The sequence below is a fragment of the Sceloporus occidentalis genome, unplaced genomic scaffold (genome assembly GCF_023333645.1).
Source record: "Sceloporus occidentalis isolate IW3139 unplaced genomic scaffold, rSceOcc1.0.p SCAF_1, whole genome shotgun sequence".
NCBI lineage: Eukaryota > Metazoa > Chordata > Lepidosauria > Squamata > Phrynosomatidae > Sceloporus > Sceloporus occidentalis.
Window position 1 is genome coordinate 181,972,544 of NW_028316981.1, and position 27,808 is coordinate 182,000,351.

The window sequence follows — 27,808 nt, forward strand, 5'->3', positions numbered from 1 at the left end:
TTCAGGAAAGCCATTTATTTATTTGTGTCAAAGAACCAGGGACTCATCTAGCCCCAGGCTACAAAGAAAATTGCTTTCTAGTTACACATTTTACAAGACATCGCACAATAGTATGGAGCTAGTTTTTCTTCTTCTCTCAAGCTGTGAAGCCTGAAGTTAGTTATTCACTGTGTGCAAAATCTAGGAGGGGGGAATGGGGACAGGGAGAGAAGAGGAATCAGGAAGGCAATGAAGAAATAGACGGTCTGAGTGAGTACAGCAAGTCCAAGAAAACAGGGTGGAGAGGCAGAACCACCCACTTCCTTTCCAGCTGATCAACACAAAGCAAGTAGCCCCTGGTATTTAAGGCTGGCATCCATGTCGTTAACATTGGAATTAACAAAAAGGCACAACATTAGAAGTGCTTAGTAAAAACACAGCACCAGAGGCTAATCAGAAGAGAGAGAGAAAGATGGAAAAGGAGTGTGTCTTCAAGGAATCTTAAGGCACAACAGAGGGTAAGGACATGAGCTTTGGCTAAGGCCTCCTTCATAGCAGAAGAAAATCACCTTCACTGGCTGAGATATTTAGGTGCCACATTTGTCCTCTTCTTTGGAGTTCTCTGACCACTGTGGACATAGAACAGCCAGGTCATAACTACATGGAAATCCTGCAAGGGATACCAACCATTTCATCTCTGGAAAGAGAAAGAGAGATGTACACATGCTTAGCAACAGCCATATAAAGGCCCCTGGATTTCCTTATGCTACTTAACATTCATACAACACCTTGATTATGTAGAAATAATACACTGGCTGGCATTGTTACCTCCATATTGTAGAGCTGAGGCTTAAGGCTGCCTACTGAGCTTATGAGCGTAGCATGCTTTCTAACCTTTGTATTTCCAAAGCACTGTGTGACTACAAGAGAGGCTTGTTTTCCTCACATTTAATTTCTGTCCCCTCAAGCTCTCTTTCTTCAGACTTCTGTGTCCTCTCTAGTTACTTCTTATTCCTTCACCTATAGTTTATGACATCTCCCCACAATTCACAACTGTTGGGGCCTCTTATCCATACACTCTGCAAAAATACTACACTACAAAACAGTGTTTAGGTATTTAACTGCAGATCAGAAAGTTAGGGTCAAGCCTTCCATGACACAAGAAGTTAAGTTTGCAAAATGTGGTTTTCCCTTGACACTGGTGCAAGGTTAACTGTCCTTAACATTAACTTTGGCCACAGTCAGTTCCAAAGCTGAGAGGAGAGGGGCAAATAGTATGGAAGAAGGGAAGAAGGGAACAAAATACATGTGAGCATGTAAGTCCCCTGCCCCATTACCACTGAGACAATTGGGCAGTGTCACATCTGTACAAGGCCTACAATTTTGGTAGCTCTTGTTTTCCTCTTCGCTGTCCACACCATAACCCAGTGCCCATTTCTCTTACCGCACTGCCCTTGGCTGGTCTGAATGCCCTCCTGCTACTCCGTGATCCCTCAACTGGAGTCTCAAGGGATTCAAGCCGCTGCGTGAGGGCCAGTTTCTGCTGGATGGCCATGCGCAACAGGGAACTCAGAGTCTTCTTCTCATCTTCAGCAGCTGCTAGCTGCCGCTGCATCTCATCCAGCTGGCTCACATACTGATCACACCTGGGGACAGAAAGGAAGATGGTAAGTTGCAGGCTCATGACAAACACAGGACTGGCCCACAGATCCCTTGATAGGTCGATGGCCATAGTTTTGCCATGGTTCCCTCAAATGTCAGAAAAATTTCAGAATGTCCAGTTAGTATTGCTCTCCTGATTCTTTAAAACAAACAGAGATATCAGTAAAGTGACAGGAAATGGTCCTTTGGTATTGAAAGGGTATTTCTGAAAATACACGGGTGAAGTCCTGAAAACAAAATACAGCAGAGGAAGATTTCTGGCAACAGAGCTTCAGTATTATGAAGAGCTTGATCAATGCTCATGACAAGTAAGGAATGAGAAATCCAGGGAAATTTGTTTAAATTGCATAATATATAACAATCTTCAAGGCTATTAGACTTTGGCTCTCCAGATGTGCTGGGACCACAATTTTCATAAGCCCATACCTAGCTAAGGAAGCCGCGTAACAATTAAAGTAATGGTGCACACGCGCTGCCCTGCACTGCAATGGTGGGTGAGCATGCACAGATTTCCCCTTACACGGGGGGATCCAGAACAGATCCCCTATGTAAAGGAAGGGCCTGCTGTATAAGGTAATAGTTTTCCTCTTCCAGCACAGGCTCCGAGCACTGCCCTTGCTTTTCTCTTCCCGCCACAAGAAAAAAAATATTTGGAAGTGGAGGAGGAGGAAAAGTGGGGAGGTCAGGATCTCTAAGAGTTGCTCCCCTTGAGCAACTCTCATGCCTCCCCAGGGGTCTCTCCCCACATTTTGAGAACCACTGGCATATGTAGAAGTGTATTTAAATATAGAGGAACAATTTGATACATATAACCATCAGCTAGTGTGTGTGTGTGTGTGTGTGTGTGTGTGTGTGTGTGTGTGTGTATGCGTGTGTTATATTGTTATTTTGTGTAGTGGGTTAGTTTATATAGTTAGTTCTGTAATTTGTATGAGTAGTTTTTCCATATAGGTTTACAATGTTAAATTTTAAAAACAAAGCGAGAGTAATTTTTTCACATACATTTACAATATTAGAAAATTAAACATAAAAACAATGCCCTTGTTTTTTCTATTCTTTGCCTGTACAATGTCTGTAATTGCTGTCTTTTATCATTTTATTATTACTCTTATTAATTGTTATTATGAATTTTATATTGTGAGATATATATCACAGTATAAAATTCATCATAACAATTAATAGCAATAATAAAATTGATAAAGGACAGCAATTAAATACACTTTACAGGCAAAAAGAAACAAGGGCTTCTTTTTATATTTAATTTTGTAATGTTGTAAATGTATGTGAAAAAAATACTCTATATATATTCACACATACAATCACACAGATTATATATATATATATATATATATATATATATATATATATTGAGAGAGAGAGAGAGAGAGAGAGAGAGAGAGAGATATTCCAGAATAGAGTGCTCCCCCCCCACCACACACACAGTGTGTGTGTGGGTAGTACTCTATTCTGGAATCTGAATTGAAATATAAACTTTATAATATGATACAAAAAACTGATAGACTAGCACTTCTGTGATGAAGGAGATTTGGTTCAAGTCTTATTTCCCAACACCATTTATTTACTATCTGCCTCCTATGGAGGTTTCCTCCCCTGTCTTCACTCCCTCTCCTCTTAATACACACATACACAGCTCCTCACCTGCTGGCAAACATGGCACGCAAGGAACAGAAGGTAGCAGCATCCTCTTTCAGGGCTTTGAGCTCATGACGCAACTTGGCCATGGTCTCTGACACCAGCACCTTCTCACCTTCATACTGTCCTTTCAAATTGGAGAGGGCTGCCTCTGCTGTCTGTTAAGAAGGAACATAAACACTCAGCAAACACATAAATACTCCACTTTCTTTTTCCTTCCACATGCAAAAGGTGTAATTTTAAGAATCACTCAGGCAGGTGGGTGCACCTGCCCCCTCTTTCCCTGCCATCTGTACACATTTTGGCTGTGGGATTATGGAAACTGTAGTCCAACATACTGTACCTAGAGGATACAAGGCTGAGGAGAGCTGCCAGAAAGTATTCAAAAGGGAGCTATCAATACCACTGCTGCTCCCCAGAACTGTACTGCTGGCTTTGCACACATGGTACCAGCTTGCCAACAAGATACCATTTCACTTCTAGCACAACTACAACCACCTTCTCATCTCTCCCCCCCCCCCCCCCATTCAAAGATAAGATGACTTTGTGACCTCTCAAGACTACACTCCCAGAAACGTCCACGACTGTTTCAGGTACTGCAAGGATAAAAACTGTGTGTCTTTCAAGATGTTGTTGGACTGCAATGCCCAGTAAACCTAGTCAACACAGCCAGTGTGAGGAATAATGGGGCTTGCTGTTCAGTGGCATCTGGTAGGCCACCCAATTCCTGCATCTATAGTACTGGCTTTAAAAGTAGAAGCAGAAGATGATCAGCCAGCAACCTGTCTCCATTGCGCACTAAGACACTTTAAAAGCAGGACTGTATTTTGAAGCCTGAACACTGAATGTGTCCAGCCACACATAACAAGGTTTAAGGCCAGAGCCAAGAAATTACCGAACACTCCTGTGATAAGATTGAGTTCCGCCTGCTTTTCCTTCTAAGTCCAAAATGGGAAAGAGCTGTGCCCTGGATGCTGCCCAGGAGAAAAGTAACTGCTGCAAGTGGTGCAATATTGTGAAAATAAAGGAAGGAGGAAGAGATGTAGCCCAAAGTAAGGACAGAGATTGGGTGCAGAATGGGAAACAGGGCACTTACAAGCAGCTGTTAAGTCATTAAAATAGAATATATTGGGGGGGGGGGGGGTTAAGAATCCAGGCTCTTGTCATGTCACATCATAATCCAGGGCTATGTTAAAACACACAATACGACACAACCCTGTTTCCTGGAAGCTCTACTGAACGCTACCCTAGGCATATTTATACCATTCAGAGGGGCAGCACAGACATTGTCTAAATAAATATGCTTTAAATGGCATGTCCAGAGACTTTGGAAAATTCCTCCTATCACCACATGCAGATAATCCCAAAGCCATCATGAATACTTTTTTCAACCTGTACATATTGGAAATCCTTGATGAGGTCGCAGATATGGAGAGTGAGGTGGATGAGGGGAGGGAGTATATAAGAGAAGGGCTGAATCACTTTTGTAGTAGCTGCAAATCTACCTGCTCTTTCTCATGGCGGGCACAAGAAAATTCACACAATGTGTGTATTGGATTATGTGGATTATATGCTTTACACAGGTCACAAACTGCTTTGCTTGGTGAAGCATTTCCACCACAGACAAACCCCGCAGTCCACAGACATACCTTTGTGGGGTCTCATGAAGTCCTCACCCCCTCCAGTTCCCACAACCTCTCCAATCTCCAAACTCAATTTTTTTTTAAAAAAAATTCCAGTTAGAAAAAGACACTCTATTTGGGGATGAACACTGAGGGGAGCAGTAAGTTTGCTCAAAATACTTTTTAGTTCCATTCCCCTCCACCTTAACATGACAAAAATATATTTATAAAATGACTGGAAGTAACAAATGTCATTTATGGTTTTGGGAATGGCATGTGTGTGCAAGGAAGGAGTTGAAAGAACCCCCAAATGGTCCTAAAACCACTGTGCATGGCCATTCCTGATCCAGCCAGACACTATGGAAAAAAGAAGTGCCATAGCTTTCATCATCCTTGTTTTTGTGACTTTCCCTCACTTCCCTCACTTCTTTTAACATTAAACTGTGGTCAAAAAGGAAGTACACTGTACAAGTTTCCAAAATATGAGCCATATCACTGATAGATCCACTTAACAAGCACAGTCTCGACAGAGGGAGCTTCCAAAGCCAGCTACAGGTTCACCCAAGCCCCCATCCAACATTGCTATGCTGGCTATAGGCTTCTAGGAATCATAGCCCAACCTAGTAACTGTTCTGAGTGCTGAACCTCTTCCAGCTGGAGGGAGTTCAGCACTCAGCTTCCCCTTCCCGCTGCCTCCCCCCCCCCCCCCGCTGACCTGCTTGTTGGCCTTGAGCACTGTGCGCAGAGTGGCAATCTGTTCCCGCTTTGTGCTCAGCAAGGACTTCAGCTTCAGCACCTCCTCCACCAGGGCTTCCTTGTCCCGTTCCAGTTCGGCCCCACGGCCCAAGGGGCTCTGCTGATGAGCCACAGACAGCGCCACCTGCAGGTGCCCCAGCTGCTCTCGCAACACAGCCGTCAGGTTGCCCACGTTGAGCGGCTCCAACCCACAAGGGGAACCAGGACTGCTACTGGTGGGCGACTGGTCCCCACTGCTACTTGTCTCCCTTTCTGTCAGCAGAAGCTTTCTGGATGAGCGCCTCCTGTGCGAATTCCGAGCTCCACGACCCTCACGGTAATAGTCCAACACCACACGATGAGGGGTTATGCTGTGGCAGGCGCAGACATGATGGTACAGAGCAGCCATTTCCTCAGAGAAGCCCAGAAGCTCCTCCTGGGCCTGAGCAAGCCGTGACTGACACTCTCGAGTCATCCTTCTGGCGACTCGCAACTCCGTTTCTAGCTGGGCAGCTGCCGCCCTCTCCTGCCGGACTACCAGCTGGGCATTCTCCAGCTCCTCATGGTAGCGCTCCATCTCGCTGAGTGACAGAGTGGTCCCGCCATCGCCGCCAGGACCAGCATCCATGGACTGGATCTCACAGCTGTTGCCCAGCTCTTGCTGGGCCAAACTCTCCTTGGTGCTGGCCAGCTGCTTCTTGAGGTCTTGCAGATCTGAGGCTAGTGAGGCCTTCTCGTTTTCTGCCTTTAAGCACAATTAAACAGGAAGCAAAAGACTTTAGGATTCAGTTTTGAAAAACAAGCCATGTAGTGTGTGTGAGTGGGAGATTTTAGTCATTCCTTAAGTGCCAAATTTGAGGAAGTCAACAAACAGTCTGAGGCAGCAGGTACATGCCCAAAGACGATTTTGTCTGTAACAGGGAGAAGGAATGTATAGCCATGCTGATTACAGTTTCATAGAAGTTACAGTCCAAGAAGATCTCAAGAGGCACATGATCCCCATCCCTGATCTATAAGATGAATGGAATTCTAAAGCTAAACCATAGTATTTTATTACATTTTTATCATGTTATTCCACCAAAAAAGCATTCCAGATAAATATCATTTCAGTAATAAAATCGTGAATATATTTTTGTTTGTTGTTAACTGCCATCGACTTTGACTCATGGCAACCCTATGAATAAGAGACCTCCAAGTCACCCTATCCTGAACAACCCTGCTCAGGTCTTGCAGAATCAGGAAAGCCATGGCTTTCTTGACCAAGTCTATCCAACTGGAATGAAGTCTTCCTCTTTATCCATTGCCTTCTACATTTCTAAGCATTACTGTTTTTTCTAGTGAGTCATGTCATCCTTTAGAAATTTCTTTATCCCAAGACAGTGCACCATACAACTGAAATGACTTGTATTCCTGCAATTGTGGTTCCACAGACATTGTAGGACTAACTTCCATAAGCCCAAAACAGCATAGTCAACAGTGAAAAATAATAGGTGTTCTTTAACATGGGAACCAATGCTTAGTCCTGGAGTGGCTTGCAAGAACCCTTGTAACATGCAAGCACCCTGAGTTGGCAATCAGAACCTTGACTTCGTAGGCCCCACCACAGAGTTTTGTGACTGCTTGGTTCTGTTCTGAATCTCTGTCTCCTTCTGAGAGGCCAAGATAGAAAGGGCAGACTCTCCCAGTGCCTTCCACTGCCAGGTCCCAAGTTTCCATCTGTGCTTTCAAGCGCCAGCTGTTAGCACACAAAGACTCTGAGCTTTCTCAGCTTTGATTTGCTTTTGCCAAAGAACAAGGGCAGCCAAGCCAGAGGTGACCTAACAGCAGCTATTTCAGCTGGCACCTTGGTGATGGGACAGCAAGATCAGTGGATTCTCTAGTAACCTGGAGGGGTTGGCAAACTGGAAATAGCGGGGGGGGGGGGGGGGAGTGGAGGATACATTCTTCATAGGTGAGGATTTAACCAGGTTCTTCAATAGCTTGCAAGGACAGCACAGCTTCCAAATCTGTCCCTCCAAGAAGACTGGCTTGACCAAAGGCAGAACTAATCTGCTCTGCAGACAAGCAGCCAGGTGGGGGTGGGGTGAGCAGGGCAGAGAAAGGACACAGCAACGCATGACACCAGCTGAGCAGGATGTGCAGCTGCTCAGAATAACTCAAGTGGCTTCCTGCCATTAGCCCTGAAGGTGACAGTCACTCCTAGTTCAAAGTGAGAACGACAGCGCACCCATACAGCCCCCCCCCCCTTCTCATGCAAGAGCTCTGCCTGCCAAAAGAAACACCAAAGAAAAACTCCTTTGGCAACCCAGCAACTCACAGCCAAAATAGCTCTTTGGACACAGTGCAGGAACCAATCGTGTCAAGCCAAGACTCCCATCTCTTGCTATCAAGGCTTTTCTTAGCTGTCTCCATCTCCAGTCCCATCACCCAAAGAAAGCTCTGTTACACTTTAAGCCCTGCAAACTAGAGTCCACTTTTAGACTTCATAAGACTCTTTATTCAACTGTTAGTACATCTCTGACTGCTATCTGCACATCTTCTGTCTGTAAGACAAAATATACATAGTAAGCAGTCCTAGGTTCAGGGCAGGAAATTTTAGGCCCTCCAAATGTTGTTGGACTACAGTTCATATCCCATTTGACCATCCTGCTTATCTCGGACTGGTGCAAGTTAGAATTGAGTTAGAATCTGGAAGGCCATGGATTCCCCATCCTGTCCTAGGTTATTTTATTTTCTATTTGACTGAACTTCTGGCACTGCCTAGATGAGGGAGAACAAGGGTCCTCCAGCCCATTCAGGAATGACAACTGTCTCTGTCAGATAGCACCAAGATTTCCTGATCTCCTCACTTGTATAGTAAAGCAACAGACACATCACATGGGGGTGCTGGTCTTAAAACACTTTAACCTGCTTTGGAGCAGGGATTTCCAGAACTCGTTTGCTAAAAGCAAACTACAAAATCTGTCCTAGACAATGGGGGGGGGGGGGGAGAGACAATCATTTGGCACTGGCACAACACATGCCATAGTTTGTCTAGCAAGAATGCAACTGATTTCTTTGTCATTTCCTTTCAGAACCCAACCTCTTCCTGTTGACCAGAACTGTCCTTCCATCACAAAGCTCAACCTACTGTACCTGTAGCAACTGCTGCTGCAATTTGTGAATCTCCGCCAAGCTAAGCTCACTGAAGAGGTCTGCCACAAGACCAGGAGCAGGCCGGACGCCATGGGGTGTGGAAGCCATGCCCCCTAAGCTGCTGCCATTGGCGAAGCCGCTATCTTGCTCTTCACACTCCACGTGACTGTTGAGCTCCTCCAGGTTGGCTTGCAAGCTGGTTAGCGAGTCATTACGCCCTCCTGCATAGATGGCAAGCTCCCGCCGCAGTTCCTGCTTCTGCTCCCGCTCTACCTGCAGAGCCTCTAGTGCCTCCTGAAGCTGGTGCTCCGCCAGGTCTCGGAGACGACCCACTTCCAGTAGCTGGGTCCCAGCCAACACCAGTTCTTCCTCTCGGCAGCTCAATGCACGCTTGACACTTTCAAACTCCACCTTGGAATGAAACAAGGATGGTCAGTGCAAGCAAGTCACCTCTCTTCCCAGGCCCAACTTCACGGAATTCCACTGTATGCTTCAAAAATAACATGGAGCAGACTACCTCAACCATTATGTGCCCTTTTTTCACCGAATTATTTGCAACAACCTCTAATATCCTTTAATTCCTGTGGCTGAAGTCTTACTCCACATCCCTTTATTTAAAAAATAGTGAACAGACATCTGTAGTAGCACCAGCTTTGTGGAATTTGGGCCACAATCCTGTTGGTTTACTTCAGTGAAGTACACACAAGCAGCAGAAGAAAAAAAGCTATGGCATGGCAGGACAGGCAATTTTGCAAGACAGCCTTCCCAGGACATGCTGGCTCTGAGAACCCACCCAGAAGCCAAGCAGTGGAGCAACAGGCTTCTTCAAAACTCACAGCCTTTTCCTCTACTGACATTGGCTTTTCCCTCCTTCCCTTCCCAGCTATGGTGCTAACTTGTAAAAAAGTCCAAGTGCACACTGGACTGTTATGTTAGCACAATGCAAAAACAGGATTATGGCTGTGGTTGCCTCAGAAGAGCCACTGCCAGGCCTGTTTTTAGCACAAAATAAAATATTTTAGCTCAGTGATCTTTTAATAATCAAGACCAAATCTGGATTGCTGCAGCTGTATTTAAGACTGAAATAGACTGTTTTCTCTGGGGTTGTATCTTTTTGGTTTGTATGTTTTTATTCTGTAATGTACCCAGGCAAAATAAAATTATATGCCCATGTATGTATCCCAACATCCTAATGGAAAGATGTGGTAGTCATGTATTTACTGGCAAAATAGGACTCACAACAGACAAAGTAGGATTACTGCACATTTAGCAAACTTCCTAGATATGCAAGGTTATCTTAGGTTACAGAAATCCCCAAACAGAGAAACAACGGATAAAGAGAACCAAGTATGTTCTTTGTTTTCCAGAAGTCTCATAAATATACAGACACATACACACTGACAGAGGAAAGGAGGGAAAGAAGGAGGGAGAATAGCGATGGCAAAAGAGAATTTTTCTCCACTGGGCTAATGAAAGGGGGATTTGGATTCAAAATACACACTATGAGAATATCATCCCCACACTCTTGAGTCAACATGCCCTAATCCCTCTGAAGTTAGAAAGAGTTCTGAAGCACATTTTCCAAAGATTAGTGGGAAAGCACTTCCTCCAGACCTAATTAACTGAACATAGTCATAATCACAGAGTTGGAAGAGACCACACAGGCCATCCAAGAATATACAATCAAAGCACTCCCGCAGATAGCCATCCAGCTTCTGTTTATAACCTTGAAAGGAGGAGACTCCACCACACACTGAAGCAGCGCATTCTATATAAAACAGCTCAGACGATCAGGAAATTCTTCCTAATGTTTAAATGCAACCTCTTTTAGAGTTTTCAAGGAGAAAGGAGACATAGCCTCTGACAACTGTGCTCTAACAGGGGGTAAAGATGTACACAGTAAGGCATAATTCTTTCAGACTCATTTCTCCTTGTTCCCCACAACTACAGCATGATCCAACAAATACATCTGACCAGGGTCAGACATCTTCCACATCAAGCCCAGTTATTCCAAACCACCAAAGAAATATCAAGAAATCAGGCAAATACATACAAATACAGGCAAAGTCTCCCTTATCTTAAAATACTCCCAAACCAAAGCTTTTTAAATGGGTGGCGGAGATAGTGACAATTTTGCTTTCTGCTGGCTCAATGTACGCAAACTTTGTTTTATGCAAAAAAGTATTAAATTATTGTACAAAAATAACCTCATGCTATGTGAATAAATAAAACCATGAATTTTTTATTTAGATTTGGGTCCCATCTCCAAGATATCCCATTATTCAGACAGAGCTATGTTTGTCTGGAATAAAAATATCCAAAAGGATCTTGTAGCACCTTTGAGACTAACACAGAAAGAAGTTGTAGCATGAGGTTTTCACAGACTTTGTCTACTTCCTCAAATATGCAAATACAACTATTAATTTTTTAAAAAAAAATCCAAAGTCTGGTCCAAGCATTTTGGATAAGGGAGACGCAACCTTTACATACATACACACAAGCACATACATGCTAAGGGTCAGTGACAAGTGCACAATGGGACTTGGATTCAAATACCTGACTGCCCCTGAGTGCTGAGACTTGCTTCTGCAGGGAAATGTTCTCCTCCTCAAGTTCAGCACAGTCCTGTAGCTGGCGCAACTCCCGAGTTTTGGCTTGTTTCATCTCCTCACGCAGCCGAACCTTCTCAGACTCCAGGGTCTGGCATTCCTGGAAAGAGTGAGGAGGAAAAATGGGATCAGCACATCAGACACATGCCTTGACCACAAGAATGAGGTGGACAAGGAAACACTTGGTACACATTTCCTTGAAGAGGGACAAATCCAGCCTCAACCAAGCCACTTTGGCTTTCCTATTGTGTTTTAGTTTATTATGAAAAAATGAAAAGAAAAAAGGAGGAAAAAGAGAAAGCCATACTGAAAAGGACTGCCCATAATTTCACCCTTACATTGTTTAAGCTCTAATGAAGAAATTTACTGTGATTATCTTTGGTATGATAAAATTAAAGTACATGTTGAATTTTAAAAAAAAATTGCATTAGAAAGGCTCTCTCTCAAGAATGGTATAAGTATAAACACAGCCTTTCTCCTAAGATAGTATTAGCTACCTCACCACAGGAAGCCATTTTTTAAAAAGAAAGAATGGGTTAAAAATTGGAGATGGTTGTTATGTGACAAACTTTTGTATTTTGAATGAGAGATGAAATTTTAGATCAAGAGAGATGATTCTTAAGGCAGGAAAATATCTTAGCTAGTTTGCTTGTATACAATGTAAGTACAGATTTAATTGAGACAAGACAAATGCAGCTGTAAGAGGTGAGTGAAAATGAATTTTATTTAGAGTTTTAAAGACAATGATCATGTAATTACAAAAAAGTATAGATAGCTTCTGAAACTAGATAGATTAGCCTGTAAAAGAGGACATAAGGTGGGGCCAGAATTTTGGGTGTGACATCCTATTGATGGGGAAAATGTGGTCAAAACATATAAAGTTTCCTTTATGCAATAATTTAAAAGAAACCCTGTATATGGTCTCTAACCCAAAATAGGCTTTCAAAAATGACCCAGAATGTTTTAAACCAATGTTGGGAATGTCAAGATAAGGAGGGTTCCTTTTTTCATATGTGGTGGATTTGTAAGGTGGCAGAAAGTTACTGGTCTAAGATTTATATGTTAATTCAAAAAATTATAAACAGACATTTTGTAATGTTACCCAAAATGTTTCTGTTGGGCATTAAGGACAAAGAATTGGATAATAAACATTAATAGCTTCTTTGATATATGTGGACACATGAAAACAGCAGCAAGAATATTGTTTGCTGAAACTTGGAAATGGACTAAAGCATCGACAATGGAAGAATGGACTGTTAAAGTTTCTGAGTTAGCCCAAATGGCCAAATTAATGAGTGTTTTAAAGGATAAGCCAACTGAAGACTCTTTGAAAGACTGGAAAAGTTTATGGATTTTTTGAGCAGTAAGAAATCTAATAAAGTACTAATCTATGGCTTGGTCATTAGAATTTTTTGTAGGATTAATTAGTTACATCTGTAATGGGAGAATAATATTTTTCTCTCTTTTTTATTTTTCTGCCTTACTAGGTATTGTATCTATTTTTCCCTCTTTTTTTCTTCTGCTCTTTTTCTTCCTTCTGTATCTTTCTTTGATTGTATATTATTTTGATTGTAAATTAATTGTTCTTACTAAAAACTAATCAAAAATATTATTTTAAAAAATGCCCTGCATACTTTTACAGCTGCATCTTTGGGGGAAAGCATGCAATGCCCCATGTGGTGTTTAAGCACATGTTCTACAGCAATGATATCTTTCTCTTAGTAGTGTCTACTTTATTATGAATCCTGATTAAACATGGAAAAAAAAGGGGGGGGGGGTAGGAGTTATATACCAGTGGTCACTTCTGGGTTCCAAATACTAAAATAAGTAAGAAGACTGAGGCACAGAGTAGGACTGGAAAGAATAAGATAAGGGAACATATCCCAAACTTCCCCTTACACCTAAATGCTCTAGGAATAGCATTTGCTCACTTTCCCCTGGCACAAGTATGAGTCAGTAGACCAGCGGTGAGGATCATGTGGCTCTATAGATATTGCTAGACTGCAGATCCCAACTTAGACAATGGTGAAGAATGTTGGGAGTTGCAGTTCAGCAACATGTGAAGGACCATATAATTCCAACCCCTGCAGTAAACTTTTCAGGATGTAGTTCTGCCTATGGTTCCTTTGATCTTTCACCACATTTATAGTTTAATCCATTGATGCAAAGATCAGAGGGATGGAGAGAACCACATCAAAACTGACTGAGTTTTCCCCCCAGTTCTTTCCACTCAGCTTTTATCTCTCTATGCACAACCTTTTGGTACATTTTGGCTGGCTGACAACTAAGGCTAAATTCCACAGCTGCTGGGCCTGAGAGGCAAAGCCCCTTCCCTGTACTTTGCTCAAGGCATCTGGAGCATAACTTCAGCGTAACTATGGGGAGGATCAGAGATCATCTGCCATTCAGCCCATCTGAGCCTCCAAAGCCACAACATGAATACCAACAGCCCTCCACCCTTACCAGACACTGGGAAGAGCAGAAAAACTGCACCATTGGAGGGATCAAGTGTGCCAGAGAACTTGGAAGCATTCAAGTGATGCAGGCAAGTCCCAGACTTCCTCCCAAGCAGTTTTTAGGATGAGAGGAGGATAAGGAATTATTATTATTAACCTTTATTTATAAAGCGCTGTAAATTTACACAGCGCTGTACATACAATCTTTTTAAATTAGACGGTTCCCTGCCCTCAGGCTTACAATCTAAAAATCAATATAACCATTGTGTTGTGCTTCAGAGAACCTCCAAAGCACAGTCTGCCTACTGGGATTATTTGTCACTCTGCTCTCCAGTTCTGAGCCACACAATAGAGCAAGCATGTATAATCCTTGTCAGAAAGCATGGGATACTGCACTAGTGCCTTTGTGAATCCTTGGCTCACAAGTAGGAAGGTCAGCATAATAATAATAATAATAATAATAATAATAATAATAATATAGTTTATTTATATACCGCTATTCCAAGGATCATAGCGGTGAACAGCAATAATAACAATACAACAGTAAAAACATCGTAAATCACAAAATACAACCCCCCATACAACATCATATACTAAAAACAGATAAAATCCATATAAAAACATCCCCATACAAGTGGCAGAATAGATGACATACACCAATTGCATAGCCAGGGGCATCCTGAGTAACCAAGTTTCATAGAAGTTTAAGAACAAAAAAGCAGAAGCAGATGCCTGAACACACAGACAGACAGTAATTAGTGAAGCTTCATGGCAAAATGAAGACTCAATGGCGCTATCAGTAACCAGAAAATAAAGCTTCTTGACTCTATACCTCCTCACAATCCTCCTTCTTCCTGGCTGGCAAAACCATTATTATGCAAAATAAAGCCAGCTGCTTGATATGAGTTCATTCATTTACCACATCCTGGCAAAGATTCAGTAAATATAGTACCAGTTTTACCATATATAGGCGGGATACAGACCGCCGCTTTGCGGCGGTCTCCCGCCGGCGCCATTTGCTCCGCGAGGGAGCCGCAGCAGCCAAACCGCGCGGCTCCCGCGCGGAGCAAAAAAGAAGCTCCATTTTGGAGCTTCTTTTTGCGGCACCTTTATGACGTCGCGAGGCGCCTGGCGCGGACTTGCGACGTCATAGGCGCCGCGACACGTACGGACGCTCAGCGTCCGATACGTAAACATGGCGGCCCCCATGTGGAAGGGGCGCCGCCATGTTGTACGTATTCTATACGTACTAGGGTTAGGGGGGTGCGGAAGCATCGCCCCTTCCTAACCCTAGTACGTATAGAAGACGTACTATATGGCGGTCTGTATCCCGCCATAGATTTCAATCTAGAGAGGCCTTGAACTGGCAGCTTTATAAAAAACCCAGAGCTTTGAAACTGAGACATATCACCTTTCTCAAGTCCCTCAAAGCCACAAGAAGGCGCTCATTTTCTGTCCCTGTGGTGTCAAGCTGGGTCCTCAGGTGTTTCACATCTCCCTGAAGTTCCTCAATGGTTTGAGTTAGGTGGGCCTCTTTGGAAGCTGTCTCTCGGAGCAGACACTCCTCTCGGCTCTCCCCATCAGCAGCTGCCCGTTTGTGACTGCTGTGTGACTCAGCCAAAGCCTAGAAATCAGAAGACACAAGACATTATGGATTACGTATAACACAGTCAGAATCCAAGGTGGGTAGAAGCTAAGGCACAGATGGAGAAAGTGCAGTCTATGGGCCGTGAATGGCCTCCAAAGCACCCCAGTTTGTTTGATTTTTTCCCTAGCATGATTTTTTGATGTTTTTCAATCCAAAACCATGCACAAGAATACACTGCCCCTCTCCACAAGCCTTTCTTCTGGCTGAAAGTGGCAACCAGAAAAAACATGATGTCACTTCTGGAGAACCAGAACAATCTGCTGTAACCTGAATGAGTGAAAAATGGCCCCAACCCCTCACAGCTGCCCACTTCCTGTGCCAAGGGAAACCTTGTCTTTGTCTGAAGCAAAGCAAGGGAATCATTCACTCACCTCTTTCATGTGCACCAGCTCCATGCGCAGCACCTCTAGCTGACTTTCTAGTTCTCCACAGCGCTGCTTGAGCTCCCCATTCTCTTCCAGTACAGCCAGCCCATACTGTGCCGCCTGTACCTTCTCTTGTGTTGCCTCCTGCAGTTCAGCCACCAGGCGATCTACCTCCGCTTGCAGCTTCACTGGATCCTGGGCCATGGTGGCTACTGGCATATCGTCCCTGGTCAATGACTGCTACAGGTGTGCTAGTAGACTGAGATACAAAGATGAGAGGTCAGGAAAAAGGAAGAAAAGACCATCTAACTCAGCTTTACCCACTGACCAGAACTGCCAGGGAGCCATCTTAAAATCCCATTGGGGGGAGTCCCAACACAGAAGCTTTCATCTTACCAGCTCACCACAAACCCACATATTCTACTGGGTGTTTCAGATCCATCTGTGGGACATCCTCAAAGTACCACTCAACATGTTCACGCTCAATCCACCTAACCAAGTTGATCCCCTAATACATAAAGTCACAACCTGGTAGATAAAAGTTTTGTTTGTGGGCTTATCAAATAAAGTGTACAGTACAAGGCCTTCCTTGAGATGACCCACCCAATTCTGACAAGGGATGGAAGGCTCTGTACCTGGCTTTCCTCCCTACTTTTATGCTCAATAGAACCCTATGAAGTAGGTTACACTGGGAGAGAGAGACTGGCCCAAGTTTACTCTGTGAGTTTCATGCTAAATGGGGATTTGTACCCAAGTACCCTCAGTCTTAGGCCAACAGGTACACCACCATTCTGATTCAAAGTATGGATTGAGTCTCCCTTATCCAAAATGCTTTGGACCAGAAGCTTCTTTGATTTTGGAATATTTGCATTTTTAGTGGTATGGATCACTGTGATCCACTGTGATTTCAGCGCTTTAGAAATAAAGTATAATAATAATAATAATAATAATAATAATAATAATAATAATAATATTCTGGAGAGTCTAAACATGAAATTAATTTATCTTTCAAGTATACCAGTACCTCATAATCATAGCCTGAAGGTAATTTTATACATTCTATTTTCATAATTTTGTGCATGAAACAAAATTTGTGTCCAGTAAACAATCAGAAAGCAAAACTGTTACTATCTTAACCATCTATGTCGACCATTTTGGATTTGAGGACATTTTGGCGTTTGGAATTCTAGATAAGGGAAACTTAACCTGTATACCAAGCCAAAGAAATGGCAGCAACTAGGTCATTTGTACATGAACCAGGAATGATAAAGAGCTCTAGAGATGCAAGCAGAAGAACAGTATTTGTCCCCCAACAATATGATCACCCCTCACCAGATATACGTGTGCCTTTTGGCAGGCAGTAATTCAGGGCTAGGCAAAAAGTTATTGCTCCAGGAGGCATCTGGGAAAGTAGTTAAGAGTGTAACCTTTGAGGACAAGTAATACAATGTTTATTTACTGAGAGTTTTAATCTATTATTTCAACAGACATTTAAAAATAAGGTTCGTTTTTTAATGTAAACATTTTTTAAAAATATAACAGTAGCTGCCAAGCCATATTGTGACAAACATAGATGTATCTTTAGACCCTTAAGTCATGATATGATAGCCTTCATTTTATCTAACATATTCTGGCATACTACCCTTAATCTCAGATTTCAGCGTGGCCTAATTGATGCCCAAGAAGGAACCAAATTAAAGGATAATAGTGTCACCACAAAAGGTGAGTTCGGACTGCTCTTCAGTTACATGCAATTACGATAATGCTCATCCCATCCACAAACAGACGACTGAAAATAAATGTTCTGTGTTGCTTCTGGAAGACTGTGGCCTTGATGGACCTCTGGAAAGAAGAAGATCAAAGCAGAGGAGTAACCACAGAAAACACCTCCATGTATGGCCTCATTTTGGAAACATGTCCCCCGAAACAAACCAAGAGGCTGGTTAACTAGCTGGTTGTACTGATCAGCGAAGGAAGTGTTGTTTTTCAGCATGTAGGGATTTCAAGCTGTTTTAGGGTTTTATAAACAAGATAAAATTAGCATCTTCTCAAAATAGTATTCCGTTTGTTCTTCTGTGCCTTCAAGTGATTTCTGGCTTATCACAACCTTAAGGCAAACGTATCCTGGGGTTTTCTTGGGAAGGTTTGTTCAGCGAAAGTTTGCCCCTGGCTTCCTTTGAGGCTGAGAGAATGTGATTTGCCCAAAGCCATCCAGTGAATTTCCATGGCTGAGCAGGGAATCAAATCCTGGTCTCCACAGAGTTGTAGTCCAACGCTTAATCCGCTACAGCACATTGGTGGAAGTCTGTAAGAAGTGAGTTCCTGGAACATACCAAAATCCTTCTAGTCCAGGTTGTGTTTTCCAGCACAGTAGCAAAACAGAGAAGCCCAAAAGCAAGGAACAAAGGCAGCTGTCACCCATTATATGTCATTGGCATTCACTACTCTAAGGGCACTGCCACCATACATGGAACATTAATTAGAATATACAAGATTTTAACATATACTTTTCCTTAGGGTGAAGATAAATAAACATTCTTAAGAAATGAACTGCTGGGAGGTGTCTGAAAATTTTTTTTACAGCTAGAGAAAAAGAATACACTTAGTAGCTGACCTCTAAAAAGTGGATACCAGGGCTTCAACTTCTGTTAGTCAAATGGCCAAATATTCCTGGAGTGCCACTGTATAGAAGCAAATTTTGATGTTGCGATGTGCCTTCAATAGGTTTCCGAGTTATGATGGTGACCCTAAGGGATTTACATGGAGTTTCTGGGGCTGAGGGTGTGTGACTTGCCCAAGGTCACCCAGTACGTTTCCATGGCCAAGTGGGGAATCGAACCCTGCCTCCAGAGTCGCAAACCAACGCTCAAACCACTATGCCACGCTGGCTCTCTAGATAGCAAATTGTTGTTGATGTTGTGTGCCTTCAAGTCATTTCCAACTTATAGAGAGCCTAAGGCAAACCTTTCAAAGGGGTTTCTTGGCAGGATTTGTCCAGTGGTTTGCCACTGACGTCCCCTTAGGCTGAAAGAGTGTGACTTGCCCAATGTCACCCAGTGGGTTTACATGGCTAAGCCAGGATTCGAACCCTGGCCTCCAGAGCTGTCATCCAACATTCAAACCACTAGACCATGCTGGCTCTCCTGAGACAGCAAATTACCATTAATTTAATTCTCATCCCATTTGTTAGCAATAGTATGTGTAACATCAGCTTTCCCCTACAACAGTCGGGGGAAACCCAACAGCAGAGCTTTTTCCATGGATTACCTGCTAGAACTGCTATCTCTAAACAGGAATATGAACAGTCACCAGGGCAAAGACTATGGTGCCTGGTGGGCAGAGTGTCAAGCCAGGGAGACCCAGGTTCAAACCCTCCTCTCACCATGAAACTCATTTTGTGATATTATGCCTGTGTCTTTCCCTCTTTCCCCTACACACTCAGCCTAGCAAAGCTGTTGCAGGACACAAGAGAACCACGTATGTGTGTCATGATGATGCCCTGAGCTCAACACAGGAAGGAGGGAAGAAGCTATACATTCCTTCCTTTTTATAATGGCATTAATGTTATTTCACAATAACTACCTTTTCTTCTTTTTTGGTGATTTGCACAAGCATCTATTCTCTTCTCATAAAATTAATTCTATGATAAAATTTGACAAGTCAGCTGATTCACTTATTATTAGTCAGTTGCCTCCCTCCAGGCTGGTTCTCTGTTCTATTTTGAAAGCTTTGCTGCTGCATCTTCTGCTCTCCATCCCTTCACAGCCTCCCAAAGGGACTTACAAAACTACAGTAATTCAATAATAGAACAGTTCAGCTGAAGTTTGTAAATAGCCATTTGTAAATAGCCATTTTCCTAGAACTACTTATAGTCAGGGGAGTCTTTGAAAAAAAGAAGAGGTTGCTCTTGTTCCATAGTGTGAATAACCCACAGATGAGTAAGACAGGTACATGTTGAAAGGCCAATATATTTTGTTAACTTTATTTCCAAGTTTAGTCCAACAATAAATCAAGCCTAGAGGCATAGTTGCTCTCTTTCTGAAGTCTAATGCTAGACTCAGACAGGAACGCTTTGCAAGTTCTTGTGGCTTTGTCGTGGCTTCTGGCCTCTTAGGACGCATGCATCATTTAAACAGCATACCTTCAAAGTGACCCAAAGCAGCTTTATTTTGACCTGTCTGTTCAGGCCCTTAGAAACAATTAGAAATAATACTCATTCATTTTGCAAATCTATGGAAATGCCTAAACTTGTCAGAGCTCAGGGGTAGGGAGAAGCAAAGTGTGGCCCTCTATATCTGGGGTGTGGCTATAAAATGAGGAAAAGAATAAGAGCATAAGAATTCTGGCATTTTCTTTCAGTCCCCAGAATTCTACCATTACAGAGGGTGAGACACTGAAACCATTCACACCTAAAACGCTTGCATTTGCTCTGTTCTTAATCCCTTGAACTATTTGCCTGGTCCCCCTTTTTGGATGTGAAAACTATTTCCAAATGCTCATCTAATGTTTTAAGTTACTATCCTAGATTTGGAAGAGACCGCAAGGGCCATCCAGTCCCATCCCCTACCATTCAGGAACTCTCAATCCAAGCATACCTGACAAATGGCCATCCAGCCTCTGTTTAAAGACCTCTAAGGAAGGAGACTCCACTACACTCCGAGGGAAAGTGTTCCACTGGCAAACAGCGCTTACACCTAATGTTGAGGTGGAATCTCTTTTCCTGTAGCTTGCATCCAATGTTCCAGGTCCTGTTCTCTGGAGCAGCAGAAAACAAGCTTGCTCCAGCCTCATCATGACACCTCTTCAAATACTTATACAGGGCTATCATATCATCTCTTAACTGTCTCTTCTCCAGGCTAAACATACCCAGTTCCCTAAGTCTCTCCTCAAAAGGCATGGTTTCCAGACCCTTCACCATTTTACTCACCCTCCTTTGGACACGCTCCAATTTGTCAACATCATTTTTTAATTGTGGTGCCCAGAATTGGACACAGTATTCTAGGTGAGGCCTGACCAAAGCAAAATAGTGGCACTGTTACTTCCCTTGATCTAGACACTATACTTCTACTGATGCAGCCTAGGATCGCATTGGACTTTTTAGCTACATCACACTGTTGACTCATGTTCAACTTGTGGTCTACTAAGACTCCCAGACCCCTTTCACACATAGTCTCATTCAGCCAGGTGTCGCCCATCCTATATCTGTGCATTTCATTTTTTGCCCTAAGAACTTTACATTTCTCCATACTGAAATTCATTTTGTTAGCTTTGGCCCAGCTTTCTAATCTTTTGAGGTCGTTTTGAATTTTGATCCTGTCCTCTGGGGTATTAGCTATTCTTCCTGATTTGGTGTCATCTGCACATTTGATAAGCATACTTTCATCCAGGTCATTGATAAATATGTTGAATAGTACTAGGCACAGAACAGAACCCTGTGGCACCCCACTGGTCACTTCTGAGCACCCTTTGTGTTCGGCTGGTAAACCAATTACAAATCCATTTAACAGCTATTGTCTAATCCACATTTTACTAGCTTGTTTGCAAGAATGCCATGGGGAACCTTGTCAAAGACCATATTGAAATCATGATATGCTATGTCTACAGCTTTCCTGTCATCTACCAAGCTCGTAATTTTATTTAAAAATAAATCAGATTAATCTGACATGCCTTGTTTCTCTGAAACTCATGTTGATTTTTTGTGATCCTTTAGTTTGGGGACAAAAGAAAATTCCAGAGTTCTCATGTAGGGTATTGTGTTCATTTTGCGCCCCTCCCCCCATAACTGTATCTGCCTGTGCATACGTACCTTCAGGAGACATGTTGACATATGGTGATCCTGTTAATTTAATAGGGTTTTCTAGGCAAGGAATACTCAAGAGGTGGTTTTGCCAGTTCATTCCTCTGAAATAGAGCCTATAGCACCTGGTATTCATTGGTAGTTTCATATCCAAGTTCTAACCTGGGCTCATGCAACTAAGCTTGTATAATCAGATGGGATGCACTAGCTATGTCATGTCCAAATGGGCTTCATTGCCCAGTTATGTCTAATCATTATAACAGATAGAAGACCCTGCCTACAGTTATCTGCTATCTATGGCAGGAAAAGGATAGGTCCTTCACACCAGTCAAGAAGCACCATATCCTAGTTGAAATTCAAACTAGCAACTCCTCTGCTCCAGAATAAGCACAATGAAAAGAACATTAAGTGGCATTTGAAAAAAAATACCTGTAGCCATGCTAGATGTAGCATTACAGAAGCTACATCCAAACAGTAACTTTTTCAGATTATTGACAGTAACCTAGATATGTAGACTGACAGGAAGGAGGAAGAAAAGAGCAGCTAAGCTAGAGGACTCTAAAGTGGTGCTACTCAATGTGGTGTGCCCAGGACCAATGGCAGTGCATAAGCCACTGACTGCCAATCCTTGGCATGTTTCCTGGAAATTACAATTGAACCAAGTGGGAACAAATATGGTGCCACACAGGAACACTGGAAGAAAGGAATTGCCAGTTTCCAATTGTCAGCTGCTCTGAGAAACACTGCTCTAAATAACTATCTTCAATACAAGAAAATCATCAAACCAACTGCACTATTTTGAATAAGCAAAGCACAGAAAAGCCAACAAGAAAAGTAAAGATCCAGTCCTCCTTTCACAGTGCAGAAGACTACCATCTGATTTCACTGTTTTGGACAAGTCAAGTTACTCGAAGATGTACTATATTGCAGCCCAGGGTCAAGCCATCAAACCTGGACAATTCTGGCAAATTAAGACTTATATTCAAATTATCCCCAGACTTGTAGATCAAATAGGTGTTTCCTTGTGTTTCACATTTCAGACAACAACACTTAACATAGGCCAAAGTGATTCTTAGAACTAATACACCTCGTTTTGCAAAGGAAAGATACAGGGAGAAGAACACCATAAAACAGTTATGAAATTTAATATCAATATTGCAGTCATGTAATATTGCAGTCAAAATTGCAATATTGTTTCCTGATGCATCAAATACTAATTAGCAGTGTAGTTGGGGAAGAAGTATTTTTGCTCACCTTTAGTGGCAATGCAACACTGTTAAATAGTATCAGCTGGACCTTTTTCAAGCTATGCAGGAGGATTAGGAGTTGGAAATCTCTCCTAATGTTGTTAGACTGCAACTCCCAGCAGCTCTAATCAGCACAACCAATAGAAGGCCATGCAATTCCCAACCTGGTATAAAGGATACAATAAACAAAGAGATCTAGTTCTCCGCATGGATGGCACTTTCGAGCTATTGCCCAGCCAAGTCGAGAGAACATGAAGCAATGGTACCATATATGTTGAGTTTAACATGCCAATTATATAGCAAAGCAGATGATGAAGACACTGAAATAGTTAAAAGAGTTTCCATACCTTGGCTCACTCATACATTAGAATAGAGATTGTAGTCAAGAAATCAGAAGACTAAGATTTAAAAGGGAAACTCAGTAGAAATTAGACAAGGTCCTCAACTGTAAGATACATCTTTGAGTACAAAGGCAGGATTGTCCATGCCATCATATTTGTGATTTTTTATGTAGGGTTGTGAAAGTTGGACAGTGAAAGAAGCTGATAGAAACAGGATCAACTCATATGAAATGTGGAGCTCAAGGAGAGTTCTATGAATACTATGGACTGCCAAAAAGACAAATCAATGGGTCTGAGAACATTGAACTCACCCTAGACTCCATGATGACTAAAATGAGATGGTCATACTTTGGGCACATTATGAGGAGACATAACTCATTAGAAAAGACAATTATGTTGGTATGATATGGTATGGTAGAAGGGCAGTAGGAAAAGAGGAAAGGTGGATAGAGTTCTTCAAGCAAGCCACAGCTCTGAGTTTGCAAGACCTGAGCAGGGTTGTTGATAGCAGGGTGACTTGGAGATCTCTCATTCATAAGGTCACACTAACTCCAACACAACTTGATGACAAGTTGGGATAGGAATTGAGAGCTACTTTTGTGACAACTACTGAAATGTAGAGAGTAAAAAATAATGGTTATGCACAGAAATTGTTACTTATAGAAGCATTTGGAAGGACAGAACTGAATGCACAGCAATGCAATGAAAAAGGTTCTGTATAGGTAAAGCTTGCCAGTTATACTTCAAATGAAAGAGTTCTATCTTTAGTTTTTTGTGGGTTTTTCAGGCTATGCGGCCATGTTCTAGAAGGGTTTCTTCCTGACGTTTCGCCAGCATTTGTGGCTGGCATCTTCAGAGAAATTCATCTTCATTCTCTGAAGATGCCAGCCACAGATGCTGGCGAAATGTCAGGAAGAAACTCTTCTAGAACATGGCCGCATAGCCCAAAAAAAAAAAAAAACCCCAGAAAAAGGTCAACATTGTTCAATACTGAAATCACTATAGACAGGCAATGTTAACAATACTAAATATCTCAACAATGAATTAAACCCAATATGAATAGCATGAAGGTAAAGGAAGATGAAGCATTTTATTGTAGTACCAATTTCTTTTCTTCTTAGCACGATTTTGCATTATTTGATTTTATACTACACAATCATTTTTTAAAAAATCACAAACTACAATTCTGTATGGGACCAGAGTGGTATAGTGGTTTGATCGTTGGACTATGACTGTGGGGACCAGGATTCGAATCCCCACTCTGCCAACTGCTTCTCACACAATGATGAGAAGCACGTCACAGTCTCTCAGCCTCAAAGGAAGGCAAATGCAAACCCATTCTGAACAAATCTTGCCAAGAAAACCACACTAGGCTTGCCTTAGGTTCGCCATGAGTCAGAAATGACTTGAAGACATACAACAACAAATAACAAATGTATGAGAATTTTCCCCCTTAGAACTGGATAAGCAGTACAGGGTGGGCTACATGCAGAACATCATCCAGGTTCATAGGTTATTTATTTACTGGATTTATATCCCACCTTTCTCCCAAACCCAGAAATTTCCGAACTTAGTTCAGTTCCAGGAGTACTAAATAATAAGGAACCAAATACTCTACTATACTTACCAGTTACAGGAAATGAAACAGACAGGAAATGAGATGCAGGTCAGCTATGCTGAAAGGGTACACATATGAATTCCTGGAGCATACACCATATCAGTGCGCTACAGCAAAGTAATCACATATGCGGTCCAAAACATGCTGCAGAAATAAACCAGTCTGAGACTGCTTTAACTGCCCTGGTTCAATGGTAGGGAATTCTGGGAACTGTAGTTTACTGAGACATTGAGCCTTCTCTGTCAGAGAGCTCTGGTGCCACAATAAACTACATATTCCAGGATTCCCTAACACTGAGCCAGGGCAGTAAGCACGGTCTCAAACTGGATTATTTCTGCAGTGTATTTTGGACCTTAGATACTAAAAGAGTGGTATGTGAAAATGCCATGCATGTACCCTAATTATACTTGTACTCCAAAATTACTACTTCCTACATGTATATTTCAGTCACAAAACCCACTTCACTCCAATTGTCCTGGTGCTGTGACTAATCCAGATGAAGTAGCGTTGAAGCTGGACTCTGCATCAACTACAGAAAAAGAAAAGACTGCTATTTTATGCTCCATATTAAGTAACTGAGAGTAGCATGTCCATTTAGGTATATATGCAGCCACTAGAGCCAGCCAAAACCTGGGGGTGTACTTTCAAGTCACCTATGGACTTATGGGGACCCATGAATTTCACATGGGTTTCTTAGTCAGTGTGGTTTAGTGATTTGAGCATTAGCCTATGACTCTGGAGACCAGGGTTCGATTCCTGCTTGGCCATGAAACCCCCTGAATGACCCTGGGCAAGTGACATGCTCTCAGCCTCAGGGGAAGACAATGGCAAATCCCCTCTGATGAAAATTGTCAAGAAAAAGCTATGATAGGCTTATCTTAGGGTCACCATAAGTAAAAAATGACTTGGAAGCACATAGCAACAAACCCTGGGAGTCTCTCATCCAAATATTCATCAGGGCTAACCCTGCTTAGCTTCCAAGATCAGACAGGATCCAGTGCCTTTAGGGACCTGCGTTGTTGTTGTGTGCCTTAAAGCTGTTTCTGACTACAGTGATGAGGTTTTCTTTTCTTGTTCAGAGGGCATTCTGCCTTTTCCTTCCCCTGAGGCTGAGAGTGTGTGACTTACCCAAAGTCACCAGTGGGTTGCAAAGCTGAGTGAGGAATCGAACCCTGGTCTCCAGACTCATAGCCCGACACTCAAACCACTACACCACCTTCTTCAACCTATTTCTACCAGCAAACACACACATCAGGGGGCGGGTGGGGCTGGAATAATTTTTGACCCTCACAAACTGCAAAACGTTCTGAATAATTCAGAACAACAAACTCAAATAAGGAACATACGCACACAAAAAGAGGAAGCATATACGCTGGTCTTGTTGTTTGTGGTTGTTGTGTGCCTTCAAGTCATTTCCAACTTATGGCCAACCTAAGGCGAACCTATTACAGGGTTTTCCTGGCAGGTTTCTTCAGAGGCAGGGTCACCCAGAGGTCCTCCTTTTCCATGACACGTCCTACATTTCAACCTTCTGTCCTGCAAGAATGTCAAAATGCTCTCCTTTTTCTTTTTGAGCATGACTATGACGCATAAATTTAGATTTCTGAGTGTTTTTAGCCCTTGTTTGGGTAACACCCTACATTTTTCTTGAATGCCCTACAGAAAACCGAATTCCCTTCCCATTATGTACTCTGTATCACTCAGCTTATGGATTATTTTACTATTAATTGTTTATTCAACTGATAAATTTTAACTGTAATGTGTTTAATTCTTCTTTTAGGGGGGAGATGGGGATATTATATGTATAATGTATTGTATATTGGAATGTTTGGCAACAGAAAAGCAGACGTAAATACAGTTTTTATTATTATTATCTTCTGAGGCTGAGAGAGTGTGACTTGTCTACAAAAACAAACCAGACAACACCAAACTCTTCACCATTAGTGTCATTTGTCAAAATAACAGTAGGACATCCTACTACAGTATTTTCAGTTTAACACAATTTGACTTAAATTAAAGATGTGAAGGTTTTAGGGAAGTTGACAGACTAGATGACCTTAAGGCAGTAATGCCCAAACTTTGATCCTTCAGGTCTTTTGGACTACAGCTCCCAGAATTCCTGGCCGTTGGCCAAGATGGCTGAGGCTTCTGGGAATTGAAGTCCAAAGAACGTGCATAATAGGTCTCTAATGTCTCTTTCTTGCCCGCGCGCACCTTTCCCTCACTTCCCCCCCTCACCAGAAACACACCTTACCCTCCCGCATCGATTTTCTTCATTCTCCTCCTCACCTCGCCTTTCGGGAAAGGGGCGTGGCCAGACTCCTCCAATGGCAGCAGCTCATTGAACGGGGGAGAAAAGTTCTGCGAAAGTGAGCGGACGAGGGATTGGGGGCAAGAAGTCAATTCTTAGGTTTTCGGCTACAGGATGAGGCAATTTTCCGCTCGGGCGGGGCCTTATTACATTATTCTTTTTAAAGTTAGCCCCTCTTTGGCGCCGCTGGCTTCCAACGCTCCGCTCCAGATTCACCCTCGTCACTCCTTCCCCCTCCCCTTTTATAAGCACCGCTCCTTTCCGCCCTCCTCCCCCCGGCGTTTGAAATTCCTCGCGCGCCCAAACGGGAGCCCGTCCTGTCCATTACAGCTAGTGGCGCGAGGAGCAATTATTTCATTGGGCCGCTGCCGTCTCCGAGTCCCCGCCCTGCCGTTCTCATTGGTCGAATTTTTTTTTAACCGAACTGTTATCCTCGGAGCTGATAGGCTGGAAAGTCTTTAGGGGGGGAAACAAAAAACACCTTCCCTGAAGCCGCGCCCTGACTTCTGGTTGGTTAACGCTTCAGTAAAAAGGCACGCCCCATGTTTTTAGCCCCACCTCCGAACTAACGGAAGATGTTTGCCCCGCCCCTTTTGTCTTTAGTGACTTCTAACGGTCATCGAGGAGAGG

At 42.7% G+C, this 27,808-nt stretch overlaps 2 protein-coding genes and 1 long non-coding RNA gene across 10 annotated transcripts in view; 2 read left to right on the forward strand and 1 right to left on the reverse strand.

Moving 5' to 3' along the window:
- Window positions 1-27,766, reverse strand: LOC149322961 (protein bicaudal D homolog 2-like). 7 transcript variants are annotated; one of them, XM_089485456.1, is made up of 9 exons: window positions 27,157-27,766; window positions 15,871-16,123; window positions 15,263-15,475; window positions 11,343-11,495; window positions 8,787-9,197; window positions 5,632-6,396; window positions 3,301-3,452; window positions 1,424-1,625; window positions 1-676 (listed from the first exon to the last, which is right to left on the reverse strand). In XM_089485456.1, exons 2-9 carry the CDS (start codon window positions 16,081-16,083, stop codon window positions 671-673), a joined length of 2,115 nt encoding a protein of 704 aa, XP_089341582.1. In that variant the 5' UTR covers window positions 16,084-16,123; window positions 27,157-27,766; the 3' UTR covers window positions 1-670. The 7 variants fall into 7 exon arrangements, with proteins under 7 accessions (XP_089341582.1, XP_089341584.1, XP_089341574.1 ...); XM_089485458.1 differs by having other exon boundaries at window positions 27,122-27,766; XM_089485448.1 differs by having other exon boundaries at window positions 27,117-27,766.
- LOC149322962 (uncharacterized) lies at window positions 1,561-9,985 on the forward strand. Of its 2 annotated transcripts, none has more exons than XR_016272321.1 (3): window positions 1,561-1,646; window positions 5,935-6,370; window positions 8,726-9,985. It is a non-coding gene; the product is annotated as an uncharacterized LOC149322962 (long non-coding RNA). The 2 variants fall into 2 exon arrangements; XR_016272322.1 differs by having other exon boundaries at window positions 5,935-5,988.
- Window positions 21,416-27,808, forward strand: part of TEX28 (testis expressed 28) — a 34,099-nt gene continuing 27,706 nt past the window's right edge. The window contains exon 1 of the mRNA XM_089534556.1: window positions 21,416-21,491. Within this exon, the coding sequence (XP_089390682.1) occupies window positions 21,416-21,491 (76 nt within the window). The remainder of the gene's footprint in view (window positions 21,492-27,808) is intronic.

Bases quoted from the DNA above. Each gene is read 5' to 3' on its own strand.
- LOC149322961 (XM_089485456.1), bottom strand. From the start codon at position 16,083: ATGCCAGTAGCCACCATGGCCCAGGATCCAGTGAAGCTGCAAGCGGAG. The intron at 11,496-15,262 runs GTGATATGTCTC...CACTCTTTCCAG, and splicing joins CTTTGAGGGACTTGAGAAAG to GAATGCCAGACCCTGGAGTC. The intron at 1,626-3,300 runs GTGAGGAGCTGT...TTCTGTCCCCAG, and splicing joins CGTGCCATGTTTGCCAGCAG to GTGTGATCAGTATGTGAGCC.